A 27,084-nucleotide genomic window follows, 5' to 3' on the forward strand; every position below is an offset into this window, starting at 1 on the left:
TATTTATGTTTAAATGTTATCAATGCAGCACTCTCTCTTTGTCCAGGCTTGAAATTTTTTCCATCCCCAACTTTTTCATGCCCTCTCATGAATTCCTTGAAACAATTGTACAGTACAGTCTTGTGCATCTCTCATGTCTCTGGTGTCCACCTGTGGCTTTTTCATACATACAGTTCTTACTCCATAACAGGCGCACACCCTTTCCTCATGATATCCTCCAGAGCCACCTGGGAGCATGTTAGGTGAAGGTTGGCCACTCTATCCTGCCATCCTGAGTCTATAATACCTGTGACTGCCACGGGCTCTTCTTGCCCTATCTGCTCTTTTACCTCTCCAATCAGTCCTCATCCAGCTTGATCAGATCCCAGAACCACTACTGAACAGTTATCATTCATTCTGTGCTTACTGACTAACCATTCCCTCCCTGCTATATTTCTAAACTTCTAATTATTATTCAAAGCCCAGATCAGGAGAAATCCTAACTCCTCCATAGCACTATCATAAACTGAGTTTTTGTCTGCCCCCAGCATGGCTTCCATAGGACTGACCATTTGCACACTGGCATCTTTCTAATGGAACATAAAATGTAAAACATATGTGAATGCATCATGTGAATTTAAAGGAGATGGAAAGTTTGCTTACTGTGGTTCTGTTCATGTAGAAATCCTGCATGGTGCTGTGCGATTCAGCAATAACCCTGTCCTCTGCAACGTGGAAAGCATCCAGTGGCGGGATATCATCGACAATGACTTTATGAGCAATATGTCAATGGACTTGCAGAACCGCCTGGGCAGCTGTAAGTGTTGCAAGATCCTTCTCTTGGCTTCCAGCTTCCATGATGGGTAGAGCTGTTCAGTGCTGGAGTTGGGGAGAGAGACAGCATGTTTACTGTTAAGTCATATTATACTAAAACAAAAATAAGTAGTAAACACATTATCTACCTGCCAGGAGAGCTTTTATATAAGACAGAGGTAAAAGTCTACTTTTCGTGTTGCCGGGTAGCACACCTGCTCACGCAGAGCCTGAACCCTTGAATAGCCCTTGAGAAGAATTACTGGTTGCAGGAAGAACTGTAGTGGTAGCCTTTAGTTCTGGCTTGAGGCTTCTCCCATCCTGCCTCATGGAGATTGGCCAACCTCTTGTGTGCTACCGAATTACTACTGAGTCTTATAGTGGTACCCCAGCCCTCTTGACCCCTTGACTTCTGCCCTCTGGATTATGACTGTAGGCACTCCCACATGGAACCACAGGCAAAATTGGGTACAGCCCACAGGGAGGAAGTTTGTAAATATTTCCCTGAATTCTTCTGACCTCATCCCTGCCCTGTTCATCAGTAAAGCAGCTTTGTGAGGGAGGGCCTGGCAGGAGACCAGGCCTAAGGTCACGGCTACACCCCTTGCCCATTGCCAAAGCCATGTGGTAAACTCTGAAAGACACATGCTTACACTTACCAAGCTCCCCTGAGTTTGATCCCCTTCCTGATCCCCCCTGGTGTTTCAACCCTTTAAAATAAGAAGGGATGACCACTTCCTGCATCTCTGTTTCCCTACAGCTGTTCAGTGGAAGCATGTTTATTTTTGGTCTCAAAATGTAGCTGACACAACTCTTCAAAATCATCAGCTGGATGTTCTTTTCTGTTTCTATTTGCTTCATGTTTATTGGTTGACTGGTTGTGATGGAATATTCATAATATAAAATTTATTACCTTAACCATTTTTAAATGTAAACTTCAATGACATTATGCATCCACGTCGTAGTGTCGCTATTACCACCGTGTACTGGCAGAACTCCTTTCAACTTGCAAAGCCGAAATTATGTATCTATTAATCATTAACTCCTGTTTTCCCTTCCTCCCTAGGCCCTGGCCTAGGTAGCCCTCAACCTAATTTCTGTCTCAATGAGGTTGACTACTCTAGGTATAGGTGGGATCACACAGTATTTGTCCTTTTGTATTGGACTTATTTCATGTAGCATAATGTCCTCAAGGTCCATCCATGTTGTAGCATGTATCAAAATTTTCTTCCTTTATATGACCAAATGATATTCCATCATGTACTAATATCTCATTTATCTTTTAACTCCCTAACCAATGCTACTATGAAAATGGATATTGAGCTCTTCCATTTTATAAATGTATCATTCTACTAGATAACCAACATATCACCCATTGTGTTTGTAATAAACTGAAAGTTTTTATTTTAGAATGCAAATTTTTGTATTCATGAGACCAAAGTTAGAATTTCCTCAGCTATATGATGGACAATAAGGAGGTCAAATTGTTAAAATTTATAACCAACAAAAAAACATTACAAACAAAGGTTATGGATTTGCCATGAATAAGATCAGACAGCCTGCAATGGTACACCTGTACTCACTGCCATCATGATTGTAAGGAAGATCCATCAAGAAGCATTGGGGAAAAAAAATGATGGGTGGACAGGTTCATGAAATAATTAAGAGTCAAATATGATGATACTATAAGCCATAAATCAATATGGTATTGATTAAAGAATTGTTGTGTTTTCTTTCCACTATAATAAAATACATGAGATAATCAACCTGAAAGAGGAAAGCGTTTTTTAATTCAGAGTTTTGAAGGTTGTAGTCCATGGTAAGTTGGTCTCAAAGTTTTGGGGCCTGTGCAAAGGCAGCACATCATGGCAGAAGTAGATGGCAGAGGAAGTCACTCACCTCATGGCAGCTGGAAGCAAAAGAGAAAGAAAGAGAAGGAGCAAGAATCCCAATATTCCTTTCAAGTACATTTTCCCCAACTCCCCCAGTGACCAAACTTCCCACTAGGCCCCACCTCTTAAACTTTCCACCGTTTCCCAAGAGCACCAACCTGGGGATTAATCCTTTAAAATATGGGTTTGTGAAGGACATTTCAGGTCCAAACTATAGCAATAATCACATAAACCTAACTAAATCAAAAGTCCATAAGGAAATGGCATTTCAAGTAAAAATTGATTCAAGAAATTGTTCTGAAATGACTTAATGATTAGGGAGAAATATAGAACTGATAGAGCTGTAAAGGTTTTTTTTGTTGTTGTTGTTTTGTTTTGTTTTAAGACAAACTAGGTATATTAGGTTAGTCATACTGGAAAGTGCAAAATCACCTTACACCTATAGCTTCCTCATTACCTACTGCCAATCTCCTTGTGGAAAGTGGACTCCTCCCTTAACCATTGCTTTGCAGTCCACACATTCCTCCTGAAAATTTATCTCATTTCATTTTACAAAAAAAAAAAAAAAAAAAAAAAAAAATCCTGTGAGATGAATCGAGTATTTTATAGGAAAAAAACATCTGAAATTCAGGAAAGTCAAACTATGTACCCCAGCTTTGTGCTTTTGTTAATAAAGTTGGGAATTTGCGGTTAGAGTGAATAATTAACTTGAAAGGAAAATAAATTCAAACAAAAAAGAAAGAAAATAAATTCATCACCCATTCCATACCTTAAGATAAATTCCAAATATATTAAATATATATAATAAAGTCTTAAACATGGATGTAAGTGGTAGAAGGAAACATAATTATGAATATTTATAATAACACATTGAATAAAAAACCCAAAGTTAGATAACATAAAAGAAAATTTCCATGTAAAAACATGTAATGACAAATATTATATGACATCTGATTGCCACGAAGGAAACCCTGACTGGATGACCCACCACCACCAAAATGGGCTAAGGACTTGAGCAGGTGCATGAGCATGCCCCACACATATACACACATGTACATACACTTTTACAAAATAGGTGGCCAAGAAATCAGGTAAAATTTTATTTCTCACTATAGTAAAAAGGTCGAAAAAAATAAGGAAGTATAATTTTTGTTTTTGCTAAATATTTGAATTTCTTTCAATTTTAGGTGCATGGGTCAATCAGGGTACAGGGGCACAGAAATTCTTATATTCTGCTCTAGACATATAAATTAATAAGACAGTCAGGGAGAGAATTTTGGCAGTATGTTTCCAAAGCTTATTTAAAGCCTTCATATCCATGATGGTTGGCTATCGTGGCTGAGAATAAGAGAGGAAATAATTAGGGGAGTGAAAATCATAAGAAATGTAGAAAAGTATTTTATACAGGAATATTTCTTGAAACCTTATTTATAATAAATCTTGGAAACATACTACATATCAAAAATAAGAGATTGATTGAATAAGTTATGATTCAGCCATGCTTCCAAAATCATGCTAGGTAGAAGGGTATTTAAAGGCATGAAAAAGTTGTCATAACACTTTATTAGTGTTTTTTAAGATAAAAAAGCAATGCATAGTGTGATTTTGATTCTTATATAGATACATATTTAAATGTCCTTATTGATTGCCTCTTAATGATTCTTATTTCTTCTTTTTTGCATTTTTACTATACACATTTCATATAGTGGGAATGCATCTAATTTTTGTCACAGAGGGTTAATAATACAGTTATAAACAGACCTTGAATTCATTGGCTGGCAAATGTTTCCCTGTTACCTGAAAGATCATTTTTATTTTAAATATATTTCTTTTATAAACCTATTACAGGTTATAATCAAAATTGGAAGATGTTGATGTGTAGGGTGAAAAGTAACAGTAACATCATTTCACCGTACAGACAGAGCTGCTTGTAGCACACTTCTTTTGCTTTTACTTTTTCTCCTCTTTGTTTCTCTGTTTCCTTCCCTCTGTCTTTGTCTTCACAACATATCACACACACCATCCATGTAGTGCTTGGCCTTAACATCTTTCATGACTCCAGGGAGTGAGCTCCAGCATTGCATTAATTTCTGTCACTCCTGGTGGCAATGGTAGAAATTGTCACTTGTTTTAGATGGGTCTCCTGGTTCACTAGACTTGATAAATTGTCACTTCTTCGATTTGCAACCTAAATTCTTACAGCAGCTAAAATTTTCCTGAGAATAGGAGACATTGGAACACATATTACCTCCTTCAGATTATGATATGTTCATACTAAAAGCTATCTGCCTGGGGCTGGGGTTGTAACTAAGAGTACAGATCTTATCTAACATTCCTGAAACTCCAGGGTGGGTTGGTTGGTTGTTTGGTTGGTTGATTTTGGTACTAGGGATTGAGTACAGGGGTGCTTTCTATGTTGCTGAGGGTATTGGTAAGTTGCTGAGGCTGGCCTCAAATTTGTGATCCTCCTGCTCAACCTTCCAAGTCACTAGGATTACAGGCATGTAATACCTGTAATCCCAATGAGGCCCCAGTTTTGATCTCCAGCAACACACACACACACACACACACACACACACACACACAGATGTTCCCATGATTGTCTCTTTTTTAAACAAATTTCATGATCAACCTGTTTTTTCTCTATTGATTTTACAATCTGGGCTTAAGATTTCTCAGTGCTGATAAAAAATAAAACATGGCTAAGGAGATTAAAAGTCTTTGTACGTATAATTTGTAATTGAACAATTATAAAAACTGATCAATTGCCAATATTTCTGGATAGTAGCTTATAAATTATTAGCTTAGATTTGAGATAATTAACATAGTAGTATACACTATTGACATGTTTATACTCAAATATCCAAAGATGACTGATCCACTCATTCACTCATGACCACACATGGCAAAGATATAGTAGGTACATACTGAGGACTCCACCAGATTAGACACCTGGATTCTGTTGTAAAAGATGCCAGAAAATCCCCCAAGCCTATGCACATTGGAGCTCTGGACCTTAGTTTCATTTAAATTATCCTTTATGTGTCTGTGAAAAATAAGTAATTGCTCTCTGCCTCAGTTTCCATAGCTGAAATGTAAATAAAATCAGTATATGATTCATTTTTTTTTATTTTTTATGGGGATCTTTTAAATCATCCTATAAACAAAGTAGCCAAAGAATAAGAAGTTTTAAAGCTATTCCTTATTTCTAGAACATTACCCAGGGCCATGGAAAAGGTATCATCAGTTTCTTATCATTTGTTTACTTTTGCTGAGATATGAATTTATAATGTTTATGTTTCAGGCCAAAAGTGTGATCCAAGCTGTCCCAATGGAAGCTGCTGGGGCGCAGGAGAGGAAAACTGCCAGAAATGTAAGTTAGTCAGTGAAGAAGGACAAAGTGTGACCACCACTCCCCACCCATGAGCATAGCCCCAAGTCAAGGTGTGACCACCCTCACAACCTGGATTCAGGGGATTGGATTTGTTTTCCCATCAGAGACTACAGGCGACTTCCTGACCACAGGGCCAGATGTTGTCAGTTTCATGAATGACAGTCTTGCAGATCTCACTGTATGTGCTTACTCCAGTGTGGGCTATTTGGGGCCACTTCAGCCTTTCATAAATACGTGAAAGCCAGCCACCTATGTCCTAGTCATTTCTTCTGGATAACATGGTTTTTTGCACATTTTCCTGAGAATCGGAGACTCATCCTCTCCCTCTGCCTTCGTTATTCCTAGGTATCCTGCTACCCAGAAGTTTGAACAATGTCTCTTAAGAGAGTTTTTGTGTGAATCCTACTTCAGGAAAGAATTTAATTTACCTGATCCTGGTTGTGGGCTCACACACTCAGTGTGGCCAAGGACTCTGGGGACTTGTCAGGTTCAAAATTGACCATCTGTCCCTAAATTTCATTGTGACATGGTTGCTGCCTCCCCTGAAATACTTCTTCCTGCCAAGTGCTTATGTTTTGTGTGCAGACACAAAGACTCAGTCTGACTAATGTCTAATTATTAAGAAGGTCTTGATTGATCAGTTCTTCTAAGCAATTAAAAATAAATAAAAATAAATAAAAGGTACCGTGAGGCAGGTCATGACAGGATTGAGTTTGGCTCTTGTGAATGCCTGAGATCGTGAATCACAGAATCACCACATCACTTCATTCATCATTTCTCCCCACTTTTTCCATTACCTTTGCAAGTGGTCTTGAATTTTCCCTGGGATATAATGTTTGCCTTCCCCTTGACTCAGCTCACAGGTGATCTTTATTCTTTTTCAGTGACCAAGATCATCTGTGCCCAGCAGTGTTCAGGGCGCTGCCGTGGCAAGTCCCCCAGTGACTGCTGTCACAACCAGTGTGCAGCTGGCTGCACGGGGCCCCGGGAGAGCGACTGCCTGGTAAGACCAAACTTCCCTTCTGCTTCTTTTGGAATTGGTCCACAACTGCTGTACACTGCCACCCCTAACACCGACCATAACAGGGGCTTCCTGTGGAAGACGTTTGTGGATTAATATTGGCAGTCACAGATATAGCATAATAGCATAATACCCTTGGCATTCATCACCAGGAACTAGGCACAGAATAAGCACTAAATACTCTGTATGTGTTATTGCCAATAGTAATAGCATCACACTGTTTATTGTTTCCCTTGATACTGTGAGATCCCTATGCTTGTCAGCTTTCTGTTGCTATGAACAAAGTACCTGACAAGAACAATTTAGAGAAGAATAAGTTTGTTCTGGACTCACAGTTTCAGTCCATGGCTGGTCAACTACATTGCTCTGGGACAAGGTGAGGCAGAACATCACTATGGAAGGGTAGTAGAAGAAAACTGCTTATCTCATGGTATCCAGGAAGTAGAGAGAGAGAGGAAGGAGCCAGGGGGACAAGATATAAAGTGACTCACCTCCTTTAGCCATGTCCCACCTGCCTACAGTGATCACCCAGTACAGCAGTTCTTTCAAATTATTAATCCATCAAATGGATTAATCCAGTGATTAGGTTAAAAATCTCATAATTGCATCGTTTAACCTCCTTCATTCCCACAAGAGCTTTTGGGGGACACCTCTTATCCAAACCAAAATAATCCCCTAAGAGATCCATCCAGAGCTTTCCTGATCTTCACTAGTGTGATATTTGGGTCTCTTGTCCCTCATCCTTCTCTTCTTTCTACCATAGTTCCAATGCCTCTTATTCTCCCACCTACCCCTAAGGGGTCTTGAAGCATTTCACTCTTGTCTCTGCTACTACAGAAAACTCACAAAAACCTTGTCACCCGCGTACACTGTGGCATTTCATTTCAGAAGTCCTAGACACATCTGGCCTGGAGGTTACAATTCCCAGGGTCAATACTAAGTGTAGTGAGATCTGCTCAGACTCCAGAAAGAGGCCCACCCTAAGCTGGTCTCTCAGTGGTTTCAACAAAGGGAAGATTCTGAAATTTCATGACTGGGCCCAACCCTGGGGATTTTGAACCAGTTGGTCTGGGGTGGGCCAATTCCAATGGAAGTTTTCAGGGAAAATAACCCTTGTTACATAGCACCTTTCCTAGTGAAGGCTTTCTTCAGTTTATCCATAAATTTTAATATGTATCCTCGAGTATTCTTTATAAAGGAAATACAATGTACATTGAATTTCAAGTCAGTGGTTATCACTAAAATGTCTTAACTCTTGTCATTTGAAAATTAATAGAGATATATTTTCTCTGATCATAATTCGTAAACTATTATAGCCAGGACAATATGTTTAAGAAAAATCATATTCTTGAGAGAAAGTTCTGACTCTACCAAAGGTCATTACTAGATTTTTCTACTCTGATTGAACATCTGAGCCCTGAGTTTTCTAAGTCTTTCTAACCTGAAAACAAAACACCTTGCTTCCTTGATTTGGGGCACTGAGGATCCTTGCCCAGCTCCACCAGGCCTGTGTCCCTCCTGTACAGGTCTGCCGCAAGTTCCGAGATGAAGCAACATGCAAGGACACCTGTCCACCACTCATGCTGTACAACCCCACCACATACCAGATGGATGTCAACCCCGAGGGAAAGTATAGCTTCGGTGCCACCTGTGTGAAGAAGTGTCCCCGTGAGTGCCTCACCTGGGAAACCCTTTGAGTTGTCAGGCATCCATATCCTCTTGTGTCTGTTACAGGAATCCTTGAGCCCTGTCGGGGGTTCAGGTAGTGCCTTGGGTGCTCTTTGGGGCTCTGTGTTTGCCTTGTTCTCAGGCAGGTGACCACATGCTGATCAGGTATGGAGGTGAGGCCCAGCTGAGTGCCAAGGAGCACTAAGGCTTCAGGCTCTGCTTATGGGGCAGCGTCATCTATATTGGTTCTAGTGTCTATGGTGGCTCAACTGCATAACAGGAAACACACCTGTCACTCTGCCCCCCTCAAAATAAAGGCCAGCTGCAGTAGTCCAGAGTGTTCGGTTGTCTGATTAGCACAAAACCACAGTTCTTTGGGTCATTTCATTGTTTTGTTCTTATACCAACCAGGTATTTAACAGACCTAATTACAGAGAAGAGCAGATCTGCAGCCTTTTTAAGTGGTTCAAATTATGGTGAAATCAGTCCTCTTGGAAGTATTGCAGAAGCTTTATTTTTTTGTTTTATTTCATTTGTTTGGGTTTGGGTTTTGCTTATTTATATTTGCATCCCACTGGTGGCTGTAGGGAAAGGGTGACCTGAATTATTTCTGAACAGAGAAAGTGAAACAATGTCTAATTAAAGGGCTCTTGATTTCTAGAAAGGAGATTAGGGGACAATGTAAAAGAACAACTATGAGAGGCAGAAATTACCCTGCTGGATTCGTGTGCATGAAAAATTTCAAACTCTGTACAGAAAAAAAAAAATACTATGCAAATAGAATAATAGACCATTGTAATGTAAATTGCAAGGTAAGATAAAGAAAACGTTGCCACAATTATGACATACATAGGATCTAACTTTTAATAGAGCTTTAAAAAATCCATGAAAACATTCAGGGCCTAAGATAACAAGAGCAACAGTTTACAGGAAAATTACCAATGTCCAGTAAATATTTTTTTTGTGTGTGTGGATCTACTGTAGGAATATAGAGAGTTTCTTTAAAAATAGTGGTGACATTAATATTAAAGAAATAAATTATGTGTGTGAAGGGAAATGGAGGAAAGGACTGAGGTATCTCTCTGGATGCAAAACTTACTTATCTAGCCTTTGTACCTCCTTGCAAAGGGACACACAGCTACATCAGAAAGATGGATGGGCAAAGCTGCAGGAATGAAATGCAGCCTCGAATGCAGCCAGTTTTGTGGGAGAATGGTTGTGTTTAGGTTTACAGATTTAATAAAGATTCAAGATTTAAGTCTAAGTCCTGAAGATGAAGCCCGTGGAGAACTATGGAAAAAACTGAGCTTCAAATCAGTGCTTTCACCTGATGAGGATGCAGTTTCCTCCCTTACACAATCGTTTTCCGGTTATGATGAAGCATTTGTATTTCTCCATATTGCAGTCCCGAAAGCTATTGGACTCAGTTCCCTTTCTGTTTGTAGCCTTTCCTTCTCTGTGCTCAAATAAATTCAACTCAAGGATCAGGGACCCTTGTACCGCAGGACGTAGGATGTACCTGGGAGGCCCAGGACACCTGCTGCTGCCTTTGCCACCTTCCTTTCTTTGTCTCTTCCTCAGGGAACTATGTGGTGACAGATCATGGCTCCTGTGTCCGCGCCTGTGGTTCTGACAGCTATGAGATGGAGGAGGATGGTGTCCGCAAGTGTAAGAAGTGTGAAGGGCCGTGTCGCAAAGGTAGGAGCCTGCAGGGTGTGTGTGGCCAGGGCTTCCTCCCTCACCCTGAGGCTGGCCGCTGTTGTCCACCTCCACAGGGACACATCCTACTCTTCTAATAATAATAAAATATATTGTTTCTTTAAAGTATAAGATAAATCTGGGAAGCCAGGTTAGGGTAACAGTAGGCATGGAATATTTGGTCAGGGGAGTTCTCTGGTTAGAGTTGTGTTCAGAGGCAGCACCTGCAGCCCAGGTGTGCTATGGTGGACAAAAAGGGGAGGGGAAAGAATATTTGGGAGCCTTTGGACTATACTACTCAAGTGGGAAAGCATGAGGAGGAGAATCCAAGCCCAGTGAGGGCTGTAACGAGACCAGCATCTCCTTTCACCATTGTAACTCCCAAGCCTGCATGTCCTGGTACCTAGCAGGCTTCCCCTCAGTATTTGTCAAATGAATGAACGATAGCATGGTGGGAGGGGTTCTCGGGGCAGGAATTCCCTTTCTGCTGCCCTCTGCCTGTGAAACTCCAGTTCATTTTAATTCATCAAATGTGAATATAACAAACATCTCTCTTATCTTAACAGTTTGTAACGGAATAGGAATTGGTGAATTTAAAGACACACTTTCTATAAATGCTACAAACATAAAGCACTTCAAAAACTGCACTTCTATCAGTGGAGATCTTCATATCCTGCCAGTGGCATTTAGGGGGTAAGTAATAGTTAGGTTACTTGTGCAGAGAAAAGAAAATCTGCTGTTTTAACTGGTAAAGACAGATAATTAATAATCATTCTGCCATTTCTTTCAGGGACTCCTTCACACGTACTCCTCCTCTAGATCCAAAGGAACTGGATATTCTAAAAACCGTAAAGGAAATAACAGGTTTGCGCTGCCATATCCTAGGAGAACAAATGGGACATCAGAGTTTTATAGGGAACTTTGGTCAATCTCCTTTTCCCCTGGCATAAAAACATTTCTTCTGAGATTCACCACCATCAATTGCTTCTTTGATACTTTTCAAAAATTCAGTTTCCCCTACATATGAATATTTGAAGCCATGGCCGGGGTCACTCACAACTTGGTGTGAACATGTTTAATCCCTTGTTCTCCCCAGGTTAGACCAGCCCCCTTGATGGGCCAGGAACTGCACTAGGTGGAAGGAAGGGAAGAGCGAGAAGATGAGGGATAGTAGGAGCTCTCAAGCCCTATAAACTAAACTTTAAATCCCTGCTTGGCCTCTGGCATACCTTGGGTCCATGATTTATATCTGAGCTCCACTTTCTTCATCTCTACAAAGAGATTAGCTAGACCCAAAGTAAGGTTTGTTTTAGAATTGGAACTAAATAAGAAAAATATTTGAAATTTGTTGTCTGTAAGGCAGGAGTCCACTTGGGGGGATCAGATATAAAGCCCCCAAAGGGCCATCAGATCTGTTTCACAGCCTAGTGGGTGGGAGTGGGGCAGTAGAAGAGATGTAGCAGGGGAGTGGAATTTTGCCTTGACTTTCATCTATTCATATGTTCATGTCCTCAATGAAGAGGATAAGAGCACAATCCAAACAAATATTCACTATCCTGGGAGAGTCTAATGAGAATCCTACAATAATGGTTCATACAAAAAGAAATAGGAAAAAAAAAAAGAAGGGAAGGAAGAAAAGAAAATCCAAATGGTACATGTCTGAGTCTTTATTCTGCCTTCTAGGGTTTTTGCTGATTCAAGCTTGGCCTGAAAACAGGACTGACCTCCATGCTTTTGAGAACCTAGAAATCATACGTGGCAGGACAAAGCAACAGTAAGTGGACCACAGCCAAAGCCTGATAGATTACTCTCTGTTTATTTAGTTTGAAATTAGACTTACACGAGAGTTTCCACACTAATACAAAGACTTTCCATATATCCTTCACCCAGCTTTCCTTAAGGTTAACAAAGTATTGCATGAGCAGGTACAAGGATCAAAATGAAAAAGTTGACATTGTTAACTAAACCACAGGCTTTATTGGGCTCACCGGTTTTTCCATGAATCTCTCTCACTGTCCACTCCAAGTTCTCACACTGCATTTACCCCTTATATCTTCTCAGTCTCCTCCAATCTGTGTTAATTCCTGTGTCTTACCATGTCTTTCATGTCCTTGACACTCTGAAAAGTACAGGCCAGGTGTTTTGGATAATGTCTCAGTTTGTGTTTGCTGAAGTTTTGTCGTGATGCATTTGAAGTTATGCATATTCAATCAGGGGAATTGGAGAGACATTTTTAACACTAAACGGTTTTTTTTTTTTCATGATTTCTACTTTTTCTTTTTTTTTAATTTTTATTTGTGCTAATTAATAACACATGACAGTAGAATGCATTTTATGATTTCTACTTTTTCAACTTCAACAATGAAATCCACACACTCAGAAACACACACATACACGCACGCACACATAAAGCATCTTTAACATAGTAAGAGAAATCATAACTTTTGTGGTGAGGAAGAGGGATTTGGAAATCTTTAGCTTACACCTGCCTTGAAAACTGTTGGTTGAGAAGTATTTTCCATAATTGAATATTAAAAGGACTACATAATATTGTGCAATATTAAAGAAAATCAGAATACCGGATACATAAAATATATATTGCTTTCCATAAAGTCTGTTTGATAAACACTTCTGATACTAGTAAACATACAACTAAGCTGGGTGTGGTGGCTCATGCCTGTAATCCCAATGACTTGGGAAACTTAGGCAGGAGGTTTACAAGTTCAAGGCCAACATGGCAACTTAACAAGACTCTGTCTCATATTTTTAAAAAATAATAAAAAGGGCTGGGGATGTGGCTCAGTGATAGAGCACCCTTGGATTGCACTACTAGTACCACAATAATAAATACATAAATAAAAACAAATAAATATGCAGCTACTATTGCTTCCCTAAAAGACTCCTTTGCTCTGAATTCTCAGGAATGCTTTCTTTGCCATTCATCCAAAGCTGAGATATTTAAAGCACTGGTTTAGATGACTTCTACATACCACTTCTGGTATTTTTAGGGATTTAAGCAAGATGAAGGCTATGTATTTTTTCACATTTAGGGAGAAATCCAGTAATATTCAGTCCTCACTGCCACAAGGTTATCATAAGTTCCAGAACGTGACTCCCCAAAACTCCAGACCTGTCCTGCAGGGAGGACCCCAGCCTGGCCCCTGGTGTCTTGTCAGGGAGAGAATTCCTAGCACTAGTGGATATATGTATCTTGCACAGGGCCTTCTGCTTCTCCGGAGCCAGGTTGTAGGGAGGGAAAGGAGTAAAGATGGGGAGGAGAAGAACAGGGAGAGAAGGGCTGCCAAATTATCCTTTAAACCTTTGCCACTTAACACTTTAATTAGAAGACTCTTCACTCAAGTCTTGTCTCAACTGGTCTGTTCCACAACCTCTTGTCCAGAGAGCTTCCTAAAAGTGCAGATTTTTTCCCCCTGTGGTTTCTAGTCAGTCACAAACAGCAATCCAAGTTTCCCCTGAGCAGTGCAAGATCTTCCGTGCTCCAGCCTCATCCACCCTCCACACCATCTCCCAGTCCTCCCCACCTGTACATTTATGTGTAGCAGGCCACGACTCTCAGCATCCAGCCCCAGTGGTTTGGAACTTCTTCCTTTCATCTCAGTCTCTTTCATCCAGTCAATTGATGCACACATATTGAATACCTTGTAAAGTCCTAGCATAAAGGAAAATGTCAGGGGTCCTGCTCTCCAGGTGACAGCCTCAAGCATCATGGCTGCAGGGAAGTCCCCCTTTTCAGGCCTGTTTAAATATTCCAAGCTTCTGTAATGGCTCTTAGTTTTGCTTCATTCATCTCTCTAGGCTCAAATACTCTGCTTATATGGTTTTTTCACCTCTAGATAAAAGGGTTCCTTGAGAGGAGGAAACATGTATTTAATCTACATAGAATTTAGCACACAATACCACAAATATTTGTTCAGTAAGTATATGACTGGGTAACTGGTAGGTGGTTATATTGATGGATGGACAGACAAACCTATACCCTTTAAAATACCTTTGGGGTTTTCAGAGGTGAAATGTGTTTCCAATTTCTAAGAAAAATTAAAGTGTGGTAAATAAAATGTCATGAAGGTATTTATTCAGCCCCCCTTCAAGTCTGTTTCTGAGGTTGAAGATACTAAAGAAATGAGGAACTGGCTTACCTTAGAATATCTTAAAAAAACCTCTTTCAGCCAGGTAGTGTGGCACACATATGTAATCATAGCAGCTCAGGAGGCCGAGGCAGGAGGATCACAAGTTCATACCCAGCCTTAACAACTTAGCAAGTCCCTAAGCAACTTTAGAAAAAGACCCTGTCTCAAAATAAAACATAAGAAGAAAAGGCTGGGGATGTGGCTCATTGGTAAAGTGTCCCTGAGTTTAATCCCTGGTACCAAAAACAGAAAAAAAACCTACTTAACCACTGGCAGTTTTCAAAATTATAATGTATACCTTGCACAACATAGCTTACGATCATTGGAAGATGGTAATAAATCTAAGTGGTCCTGAACAAAATAAAGTTTTTAGTGATATGTTGTTTGCATCATTGTTCACAAGGTTATTCTTCTTTTCCCCAATTTAGTGGTCAGTTTTCTCTAGCAGTTGTTGGCCTGAACATAACATCCTTGGGATTACGCTCCCTGAAGGAGATAAGTGATGGAGATGTGATAATTTCAGGAAACCGAAATTTGTGCTATGCAAACACAATAAACTGGAAAAAACTATTTGGGACTTCCAGTCAGAAAACCAAAATTATAAACAACAGAGATGAAAAAGACTGCAGTAAGTGATCAGTTTTCATTTCAATTGTGCAAATGATTCCTGTGGGTCAGTTTTTTTAGGTGGAATATTGAAGGACCATTCCCAAACATTTGTATTACTTTTTTTATTCCTTAAGAAGCAAATGAAACGTGTATATTCCAAATTGTGAAGATATGATGTGAAATTCACCAGAATTACCTCGAGATCATTCTCATTTCATAGAATAATTTGCTCTGAAGTTTAGGCTACTAATTATTTGCAATTTAAAAAAACTAAATTTAGCCAGGTGTAGTGGCACATGCCTGTAATCCGAGCAGCTGAGAGAGGGTGATCGTGAGTTCAAAGTCAGACTCAGCAACAGCGAGGCACTTAACAACTCAGTGAGACCCTGTCTCTAAATAAAATACAAAATAGGGCTGGGATGTGGTTCTGTGGTTGAGTGCCCCTGAGTTCAATCCCTAGTACCAAAAACAAACAAACAAACAAAAAAACATTAAATTCAGTATTACTTATGTTATACTGTAGCTGTAGGTTACTCCTGCTCATTTCAGCCTCTGATGACTATCCCAAGGCATGATAGCACACATGGACAGACATGCACCTGGGCATACATATACACACAGGAATGGGATGATACTTCACAGTAACATTTTCTATTCTGATTTATCTTCATACATTAGCTTTTAAGCTGGCAAAATGCACCCAGCCTTATGGTGAGACCTGGCCTTATGCAGAAGCAGATCTAAGTTCCAGTGCTGGTCTGACCCTCCTGGGCTTTGAGAACTTGGCCAATTAGTTTTGTAGATTTTTTACTTTCTTACCTATAAAATGGTGATTCCTATTACACAGTTGCTCATGAAAGAAGTAAATGAAAATTCTGCATTATAAAGTTCTCTGGGCGTGGTACCTAGCACACAGCATTGACTATAACCTTCCCTGTTATTTCTGTCAGCTGTGAGAACAAACTACCACCAAGTCTGGTCCAGGGTACTCTTGACACCCAGCAGGGAGGAGGAAGCCTGCAGATGGCCTTGGTGCCTACTCCTTTCAATAGCCCCCAGCTGGTCTGTGTAGAGCACATAGCCTCCTTCCAAAGGTGTTGTGTCTTCTTCTCCCTGTGGTCCTTATTCTGTAACTGACTCCTGTGACTCACTGTGTCTCCTCAGAGAACAGAGGCCACTTCTGTAATCCTTTGTGCTCATCTGAGGGCTGCTGGGGCCCTGAGCCCAGAGACTGCGTCTCCTGCCAAAATGTCAGCCGAGGCAAGGAGTGTGTGGAGAAGTGCAACGTTCTGGAGGGGTGAGATGCTGTTCTTTCATTACCCTTGTCTTGATCAAAATCAGTCACAGGGTGGTTGTTATAGATTTTGATTATTCAGATTGATTCTCTTCCTTTCTTTCTTTTTCCTTTGTTGTTACTGTTGTTATCTTTTTAGTTTGTTTGCTTGTGTGTTAATTTTTTGCTAAACTGTTCATCATGATATGAAGTAAGCAATGTTTTTTTTTCATTATTAACTAATCCAACCCAATACTTTATGGAATTTTTTTTTCCTGGAAATAGTGTATATTTTTCTAAGTTGTCCAATGTTCCTAAGGCAAATAGAACAGTCACAGGTTGTTCCAGTGGCCAAGAGAATGTCATTGATCCCTTCTTTACCATTCACTTTTTCTGGTGTGTCAAAATCCATTAATGCAAATCATATTTCCTGGTTGATTTTTGTTTTATGTGCCCCCATATGCAGTGAACATTGAACCATAGAAATAGCTTTAACTATAACTAGAGATAAGGAAAGAAATAATCTGTATGATGTTTGTTTAATTTCATTGTAATCAATACAAAGATACTCTGAGAATCTCAAGATTGATGTAAAACTTTGAATGACTAGAAGTAATGACTAAAACAAATTAATTGGAAAGTCAAATTGAAGGATAGATAAGCAGATAAATTTAAAAAAAAAACTTAAAGAGAAAGGGAGAGTTTGATAGAGAAGAGCCATAGGAATTATAGGTGGGATGTAGGAAATTTTCCTTCCTGTTTCACATTAGGCATAGACCACAGCTTGGATCCCAAAATACTCAGAGGCAGGATGGGAAGACCAAATTCAATGCAGAAGAGTCCTTTAGCTGCTAGACTCAGAATGATTTGCATTACTGAAAGTGAGTGCTCTTTCAAATAAGAAACTGGTGCAGTCCTTATTGCCGCAAATAGACTCTCATGTGAGTTTTCAGTTTTCAAGTCTCTTTTAGGGGACAAGGTAATTAAAATAATCATATCCCATGACCCATGCCTTTCCACTAGTGTGGAAAATCCTGGTGTTCAGCAGTACCCTTTGGAAGACTGTCTCCCTAGCAGGGGATTTGACCCAGAGATGAAGCACAGAAAAACACCACTGTGTCATAGTTTAAATGATGCCATTTGTCTAAAGGAGGTCCCATGACATATTTTGTTGAGTGTAAACAGTCCTTGTTTTCTGCTTGGAGTGAAGATTTAGAGTTAATTCCAGGGAGATTTCAACCTTCATAACAGCTCTCACACTATTTGTCTTTTCATTCAAGCATCAGCTTCTTGCTATTATCTACAAATCTTGAGGAAGGTTAAAAATAGTACAAGCAAAATTTTTCATACCTGTTTTCAACACTTACCATTTTGAGTAATAGCCATTAAGCTAGTTGGCTACCCCTCCTTCCTTTACCTACAGTAACCTTTTCTATCCCTATTAATTTAAATATTCATAGAGCTGTTATTAGAGGGAGGAGCCTCATTAAAACACTTTTTCTCTTCATTTTTGGCTTGCTAACCTAATATATCAGAAACTAGGTTTTTGGAAAAACACAGGAAAGATATCTTTATTGTAAATGAAGCTTGTATGTTTATTTTTCTGGGAGAAGATGACCAAAGATTCAGTTGATACAGTCATTGTAATATATATAGTATAATCTCTGAGTCCCAACTCTTTGACCTTTACCTAAAACTTTTCTGCCTTACTGGGAGCAGTGATTTGTGTCACCTGTTATGGTCCTATCCACCTGCATCTGAAAGAGCCTCTCAGGGGATGGCATCATCAGTTTTCTTTTTCCTTCTCTCAGGGAGCCCAGGGAGTTTGTGGAGAATTCTGAGTGCATCCAGTGCCATCCGGAATGTCTGCCCCAGACCATGAACATAACCTGCACAGGCCGGGTAAGGAGTCCCTCTGCTGTTATGCACTCTCCCTTCACAGGAGCAAAAACAGTGGTAACTTACATTTCCTTAGCTGTAAGAATAACCATCCAAGCCCAGCTCCCAGAGAAGAAATGGGCAAGATCTGTAAACTGTGACAGTGTGGCTATGTGTGAGTGACGTTATCTCACACCTGTGACAACCTTTACCTTTCCACTCCAGCACCCCAAGCACATTTAACCATGACCATTTTTTCACCAAAGCACAGCTGTGGTAGACTTTGGTTCATTCTCAGTCACTTTTCACGTTTTTTTTTTTTTTTTTTTTTTTGCTACTGGGGACCAAACCCACAGGTGCTCTATCACTGAGCTGCACACCCTGCCCTTTTTAAAAAGCCTCTCAGTGGATGGCATCATCAGTTTCCTTTTTCTTTCTCTCAGGGAGCCCAGGGAGTTTGTGGAGAATTATAAGTGCATCCAGTGCCTTCCGGAATGTCTGCCCCAGTCCATGAACATAACTTGCACATAACCTTTTTATTTATTTGTTTTAACTTGGGGATAGCTTCTCACTAAGTTGCCCAGGCTGACTACAAACTTATGATCCTCCTGCCTCTGCCTCCACAAATCACTGGGATTACAGCTCTACACCACTATGCCAGGCTACTTTTCACCATTTCTGACATGTGCAATTCATCTCTTTCTCATTTTAATCAAATATCATAAAATTCTTTTTTAACATTCAGTTTAACTAAGTTGAAGAACCTTAAAAGAAACTTATAGCAAAACTTTTTAAAACTTGCAGTTTTAAATCTACATCTTCAATAATAATCTTGTTAAGCTCACAAGTGAGACATCAGGTCCCTCTAATACCAAATATCCCAATGTTGTTAATTCTTGATTTTATATATATATATATATATATATATATATATATATATATATATATATATATATTTGGATTTGAGCTTCAGTAGCCACATCTAAATTTAGTAAATGAAAATATTTTTTCAGAAGTTGTCCCTGCATCAGGCAGAGGTTAATAAGACTGAGTTAGATAGAGATCTAGGCTGTCAACATGGCTGGTTACAAAGTAAACCATTGGTTGATAGGTTTACAGGATGCTGAGTTAAATTTTCATCATTCTAATAGAATGGTTGGTGATATTGACTTAGTCTTCCGGCTGTTCTAGGTCTAAGTACACTCAGCCTTTTAGAGGACAAAACTGGGACATTAGAGAGAAAAGCCCAGAGGAAAACCCTTCTTTTGTCTCATTCTCATTGCCTTATGAAGTGTGAGACACCCAACTCAAGCAGGAGCTAAGGCAGGAGGAATACTGGAGCTCAGGAGTTTAAAACCAGCCTGGGCAACACAGCAAGATCCTGTGAGGGGAAAGAAGGGGAGGAGAACTGGGCAAGAAGGCCCTGGGTTCTATCCCTAGCACCACAAAAATAAATAAACAAACATAGAGAAAAATCAAGATGGTTTTGACTTGGAAAGATGCCTATGATGAGTCAAGTAAAATGCAACAAAGTATATCGTTTATCTTTTATGTCGATGTATGTTACATGCATTTGAAGTCAGAAAACTACACTGGACTTTACAGTGTGGTCATATCAAGCAAGAGCATTTACAGAACTTGTTTTCTGATATATGGAAACTTCTATATATCATTTTGGCTCACACTAAATATCTTAAGTAAAAAGTTATTCCCATTTTGAGAAAGAAAGAGACATACATAAATATTTTTCTGTGCTTTGGTGCAGGGACCAGACAACTGCATAAAGTGTGCCCACTACATTGATGGCCCCCACTGTGTCAAGACCTGCCCAGCTGGAATCATGGGAGAAAACAACACCCTGGTCTGGAAGTATGCAGATGCCAACCGTGTCTGCCACCTATGCCATCCAAACTGCACTTATGGGTGAGTGGGGCTTGGATGCCCATAACAGAATGTAGAAACAGAAAATGTTTCCTAACTTGCAAATTTACATGTTGAAAACACCTCCCAAATCTCCTGGTCATAGATTATAGAGGTTTCTATCAATCCATTACACAGGTGTTGGTCTTATATCCATTTTAGCAGCAGCAGCATGATTGAGTAGGTCTTGATACTGATAGGAATATCTCTTTGTCTCTCAGGATGTCACTTGGAGACTCTGTTCCACAATGCTTTCTGTCCAAACAAGAGAGACTAAGTGACAGGTGGAAAGAGCTGAGTTCTCAACAGCTGTCACCTCTGCCTCTCTCTAGGTTACTAGGGTCCCTGTGTGCATTGATTTTTTTTTTTTTTGGTGTTTTGCAATTACATTGTCTGGAATATTGCTTACAAGTACTATCTTATAACTAGTCGATTATTAAGCTGTTACCAATTTTGCTGCAATCAGCAAAAGTATTTTGATTGTATATATCTTGTTTACTGGAATAATAAATTTGGCAATCAAACTGAACTACATCTGGCAATCAAAAAGAAGTTGAGTTGCCATCTATACCATTTCATGTTTCCTTGTATTTCTTAAAATTTTCAATCTTGTTTGGCCCTATTTCTCTTTCTCTCTCTGGATCCATCCAGTATTAGTTGGGTGCCCTTAGGCACCGGGCCTCTCTTTATCTGTAAATTGGAATAATAACACAACATACCTAACAGGATTTTTGTAATTATGAGTTAAGATGTCTAGTGTACTTAAAACAGTGTCTAGAACACAGTGAGCACTCGATTAATGAATAGTAGCATGGATGATGGGTGGTGGTAATGAAGTAATGGTAATTATGTTGGTGACAGTAGCAATGGCAGTAATTGTGATTGAGACAATTATGATGAGTAGTCAGTTCTCTAGGAACACAATCATATCATCCCCCAATGATATTTTAATCTCTTTTTCAAAAGCTTCAAATTGTAGAACTGGGGATGTAGCTCAGTGGTAAAGTGCTTACCTAACATGCATGAGGCCCTGGGGTCAATCCCCACAACTGCTAAATAAGTAAATAAATAAAAAATTCAGATTGTGTTACATGGTTCAGAATTTCCAGAATAATATCTGACACAATGAAAGTGAACATCAGAGTTTTACATTTGACAGTGACAAGAATGGTTGTGTCACAATATTAAGAAAATCTGCTGTTAGTTTGAGATACTAATTATCTTGTTAAGGAAATAGTCACCTAAACTATTTTTTTTAAAATAGTGAAGTACTATGGAATGGACTTTGAATTTTGCCAAATATCTCTTTGGTCACAATTTAATACTCTTCATATTTTGTCCCTTTTGCCATATCAGCATGCTGGTTATAGTGGCCAATTTGTAAACTCTGCAAAGCATATTATAAATTGTGCTTTGCATAAAAGACCCCAGATAGCCAAAGCAATCATGAGCAAACACAGCAATGCTGGAGGCATCTCAATACCTGATTTCCAAAGATATCAAGAGCCACAGAAATAAAAACAACATAGTATTGCCATAAAAACAGACATGTAGACCCATGGAATAAAACAGAGGATCCAGAAATAAATTTCCACATCTGCAGCCATGTTATTCTTGACAAGTTGCTAAAAACCTATGTTGGATAAAAGAAAGCCTCTTTAACACATGGTGCTGGGAAAACTGAGAATCTACAAGTAGAAGATTAAAATCAGATCCTTATCTCTCACCCTGTCCAAAAATCAACTCCAAATGGATCAAAGACCTTAATGTAAGAGTTGAAATTTTGAAATTGCTAGAAGAGAATAGAGTGGCAACACTTTAGCATGTAGGTATAGGCAAAGAGGAAATAAAAGCAAGAATTGACAAATGGGATTAAATCAAATTAGAAAGCTTCTACATAGCAAAGAAAGCAATTAACAGAACGAAAAGACAGTCTATGGAATGGGAAAAATATCTTTGCCAGCTATTATTTGACAGAATATTAATGTCTGGAATATATAATGAGCTCCAAAAATGATCAACAAGATTGATAATTACCCCAACTAATACAATCAATTACCTGGCGGATGATCTGAACAGACACTTCTCAAATAAAGAAGTACAAATGGCCAATAAACATGGAAAAAATGCTCAACATCTTTAGCCATTAGAGAAATTCAAATCAAGACTACATTGAAATTCCATCTCACCCTAGTTACAACAGCTATTATTATAAAAATTAAAATAACAAACACTGTTAATGATGTGGAGAAAAAGGAACCTTTATATACTGTTAGTGGGAATGTAAACTAGTAGAGCTGCTATGGAAAACAGAATGGAGGTTCCTCAAAAATAGAAAACGAGAACTACCATATAATCTAGCTATACCACTCCTGGATATATACCAGAAGGAATAAAGTCAGCATCCTGAAGAGATCCCTAACACCCATGTCTATTGTAGCACTATTCATACTTGCCAAGATTTGGAATCAACCTTGGTACACTTCAACAGATAAATGAATAAAGTGTGATTGATACACACACAAACACACACACACACACACACACACACACACACATACACACACAATAGAATATTATTCAGCCATATAAAACAACAAAACCATGTGATTTGCAGGAAAATGGACAGAACTGAAGACCATCGTGTTAAGCAAAACAAGCCAGATGCAGAAAAACAAACATCACGTATTTTTCTCTCATATGTGGAAGCTTAAAAAATAAAACAAAACAAAATCATAAAAAACAATGACGACCTAAAAGTAGATGAGAGACTGTTATCGAAGGGGAAGGGGGGACTCGGGAAACATAAGGAGAGGGGAGGGCAAAAAGAGTGTAGAAGGGAGAGTGGATATGATAAAAATATGCTGCATATTAAGTATAGAAATCTTACAATGAAATCCATTCATCTAAAAAATTAATATGTCAATGTTTATAATTTTAAAATCTAAAAAATAAATTATGCTTTGCTGTTTTTCACCATCTATTTTTATAAGCAATTTTGGAGCAGATTCTCTACAACAGAACTATGTTAGTGTATTATGTGGAGAAAAAAGGAACTCTTAGGCACTGTTAGTATATTTGTACATATTAATTAAAAGTGTGTCTTTCTCCTTTATTCTGTGTTTCAGAAATTAGTGCATATATATGTCTCTTTGTCTATGAATGTGTAATTGTTGCCCTTTATGGGGATCCAGAAAGTCTTCAGGAGTTGGACTTTTCAGTACATTTACCTAGAAGAATAAGCAGATTTTGAAATGTAGATAAAAGGAATTTAGTCAAATTTTTTTTAAATACTAATGATCATTTATTTTAATATTTTTCTATTTTTTCCTGATTCTTGGCATTTTTGTTGGGAGAACATATAATTTTATATGATCTTTTTATTACAACCAGTATTTTCTCTCAAAGTCATTAATTACATAGGAATCTCATGATAGAAATAGATGTAACTTCTAAAATATGGAGAAATGTTGATGAGGGTAAAGGAAAATAAGGAAACCTTTCTTTTCCTGAATATTTATGAGGTGCATAGACTTATCAGCACAGTGTTTCTCTAAGTTCTCAGAAAGAGGTATTGCTTTGCCCATATTTATGGGGAAAGAAATACTTAATGGGGCTCAGTAATCATCTCAACTCATGAACCAGTGGAGTCTGATTCCTCACCATAGCATAAAACCTTGACTGATCCCAAGAGCCCCACCCTTCCAGCCATGACAGGTGTGGCCACCCAGTGCACGGATAGGAATACTGGAAGCATATCCATTTTAAATGGAATCACATTTTCATACCAAGTGGCAAGGTATTCGAGACTTCACCCATAAATTTGAAATTTTTATCCTTATAAATTAAATTAGATAATATGAAATTTGCCTGCTTTTAAATCACATGCAACAAAAGGTACATGGTAATGTAATTTAAATGTAAATTCCTTACAAAAAAAAAGAGAAAAAATTGAGTGGAGGACAGAGAATAATTTTTCTGAGAGAATTTAATGATAATCTGGCCTCTTTGACTTCATATCAGGAATCAAAAGGCAAGAAATAGTATATTCAGCTTTCCTAAAGAGATCCTAATCTGTGACACTCAAATGGATATGCTTCCAGGATTTCTACCCATGCACTGGGTGGCCACACCTGCCATGGCTGGAAGGGTGTGGCTCTTAAAATCATTCAAGGTCCTGTGCTATGGTGAGGGATCACACTCCACTGGTTCATGAGTTGAGATGATTACTGAGCTCCATTAAGTGTTTCTTTCTCTCTCACAGTACCTGTCCTGACTCTATCCTCTTCAAATGTAAACTGGTCTTTCCCTCTGAGCTTGTTAGTTATAGCTTCCTGTTAGCAATCTCTGTGGTTTCTTTCCAGTATATCTTCAGAGGCTGCATAAGACCCTGCCTCTTGTCCAAACTGCAATTTCAATCTGCTCTTGCTTAGCATAATGTTCCCACTACATCACATTTGACAATTAAGAGCTGCTGAAAGACATTGTGGTGGGCAAAGGGGGTGGGAAGATATTTTGAATAAGGCCTGTTTTTATCAGTGGCCGGTTCATTACAGAATGCTCTCTATTTTGAGTATCTTAATGTTCCCAGAAGGTAGCAGATGGAAATAAGGAGGCTTCCCTGTATATTTCACTGCCTGAAGACACCTGTGTGTTTCATTTATGGGTGAAATCTTGAAGGCGTGGCAGAAGCAAGACTGTTGTACCTGACACTGAGGGAAAAATGCAGTAGCCCCAGCCATTAAAACCAAGAAGAGCAGGGTATAGAGATCAGAGCCAATTACTGGCACCTAAGGAATATGGATAGAAAGTGTTTACAACAGTCTAGAGATACTATTCACTCATATCCAAAAGTCTCCCTGGTGCCCTTCACATATATAAACCACAGTGTGATAATCAAATAATGATGGTAATCTGTTCCACTACAGTGGGACCCTTGCTGCCCAGGAGTAATCTGTAATGCAGTCCTGTATGTTCTGCATAGAGAATGACTCAATTGAATGATCTGTCCTGGCTTTCTGTGTCTGTGATCATCACAGTCATCTTCCTGCCTTTCAGACTCATACCTTTTCTTATCTGTCCCTCCAGCATTCCTTTCTGCCTCTCCTTCATGTGGACTACCAGGTTTCTATTACTATACCTCCTATCCAGTGTCTCCCTTTATTTTTTAGGGCTCCTTTCTTTTCTCGCATGCTGTCTATAACCTGATTCCCATCTCAGGAGCAATCTGTGCTCCATTCCATCACTGCTGGATGATTGTTCAAAGTTCAGCTTTCCGGGGAGGCCAGCAAAGACTCCACACTGCCACCCTATTCCTGCTTCAGTATGGCTCCAATGTATGTGTCTCATGTTGGCTCCCTGCCCTCCCCTATCTATCTTAACATCTACGGCCAGCTATGAGATAGCTGGATCTGTGTCAAAAGTGGACTATATGTGAAAATATTCCAGTAATGACCTGACTGCTTTGTTCAATTCCCTGTCACAAAGCAGACACTCATAAATATTTCCTTCATGGATGAACAAATGAGTCAAATACATACTAAATAAATTAGTAACCACCACTCCAATATTGAGATGCAATGTAATGATTTGAGAGCAATTTGCTGCACACTGCTTATAAGTTAATTTTTTAAAAATCTCCGCAAAACAAATGCCAAAGAATTAGAATGTATTTGTCTTTTATTGCCCACAGATGTGCTGGACCAGGGCTTCAAGGCTGTACAATAAATGGGTAAGTATCAGTTTGGGATCCAATGGATCTCCTCAAATATTACCAAAAGTCATTTCTGATTGTCCAGGAGCCTTGTCAGTTTCTTAAATCTTCCCTTAGCCAGCCCAAGGTCCCCAGCAGAAACTCCCTTGCTGATTCCACCTTCCTGTCCCCTATCAACTTTGTTCTTTAGTGGAAGGGATGGAGGAAGGGTTAGGTCAGGGCCTTCTCCATAGGAACTGGTATCCATGGCTAGCCACCTCTTTATACACAGCTCTCTCTGGCTTCAGCAGTTACACCAGTTTTCCTTAATCTTACTATCTTCTAGATTCTACTCATTTTTTTCCCCACTAAATCAATATTATCACAAACCTGTGTTTAAATGACTTTTCTATTAAATGACAAAGATCCAGCTTGGAGGGAATTTTCTTTCTTTGATTTATTTTCAAAACACATTGTCCAACAATGACAAATGGACTTTTTTTGACATTTCAATTCTGATCAGTTTGTCATTATTGCTGGATGCACTGAGAAAAACAAAATCACAAATTCCTGTTCAGACTTAAATGGGAAAGAGTGGTATCATCAATCAGCATCGTCTAGTGAAGAGTTGGGGAATCATGCACAAAACATCTTTTTGCCATTTCTGTGGAAACTCTAGCCAAACTCCCAAGGAATGGGTGCCATTCTGATTATGTGACAAAATCCCTCCACTTACTGATCTTCTAAGAGTGGTCCACTTTACCCTTTGAATATAGCCCTTGCTGCTTTTTTTTCTCCTTTTCCTTCTCCCCTTCCCTAACCTAGAGGCAGGGAACCAGATTACTTTATCTGTTCTCCACAGGAAAGAGATGTCACCAGAAGAACTAGGAAGTGACTATCTCCCAAATTAACAAGTGAATTTCAACATAACAGTCAGGCCAAGCATGGGGCCCTCTGTCAGGGCACACCTGGAATGTAGCCTTTGAAGAGTTTCTTTAAAACCCCTGTTTTCTCTGATGGGCAGAACCACAGCCTCCTCCGGAACTGGAGTCCCCTGTGTTTGTCCTTCGCTAGCAAAGCAGTAAAACTCCTTTTTCCT

The 27,084-nt window shown here is 39.2% G+C and overlaps 1 protein-coding gene across 2 annotated transcripts in view; it reads left to right on the forward strand.

Moving 5' to 3' along the window:
- The window catches only part of Egfr (epidermal growth factor receptor), a 201,533-nt gene that overhangs the window by 132,749 nt on the left and 41,700 nt on the right, over nucleotides 1–27,084 (forward strand). For both annotated transcript variants that reach the window (XM_076837032.2, XM_076837042.2), the window contains exons 4-16: nucleotides 662–796; nucleotides 5,989–6,057; nucleotides 6,963–7,081; nucleotides 8,626–8,767; nucleotides 10,349–10,465; nucleotides 11,032–11,158; nucleotides 11,256–11,329; nucleotides 12,149–12,239; nucleotides 15,042–15,241; nucleotides 16,387–16,519; nucleotides 18,307–18,397; nucleotides 20,139–20,296; nucleotides 25,986–26,024. In XM_076837032.2, coding sequence (XP_076693147.2) covers nucleotides 662–796; nucleotides 5,989–6,057; nucleotides 6,963–7,081; nucleotides 8,626–8,767; nucleotides 10,349–10,465; nucleotides 11,032–11,158; nucleotides 11,256–11,329; nucleotides 12,149–12,239; nucleotides 15,042–15,241; nucleotides 16,387–16,519; nucleotides 18,307–18,397; nucleotides 20,139–20,296; nucleotides 25,986–26,024 — 1,495 coding nt within the window. The remainder of the gene's footprint in view (nucleotides 1–661; nucleotides 797–5,988; nucleotides 6,058–6,962; nucleotides 7,082–8,625; nucleotides 8,768–10,348; nucleotides 10,466–11,031; nucleotides 11,159–11,255; nucleotides 11,330–12,148; nucleotides 12,240–15,041; nucleotides 15,242–16,386; nucleotides 16,520–18,306; nucleotides 18,398–20,138; nucleotides 20,297–25,985; nucleotides 26,025–27,084) is intronic.

This window comes from Callospermophilus lateralis, chromosome 1 (assembly GCF_048772815.1).
Source record: "Callospermophilus lateralis isolate mCalLat2 chromosome 1, mCalLat2.hap1, whole genome shotgun sequence".
NCBI lineage: Eukaryota > Metazoa > Chordata > Mammalia > Rodentia > Sciuridae > Callospermophilus > Callospermophilus lateralis.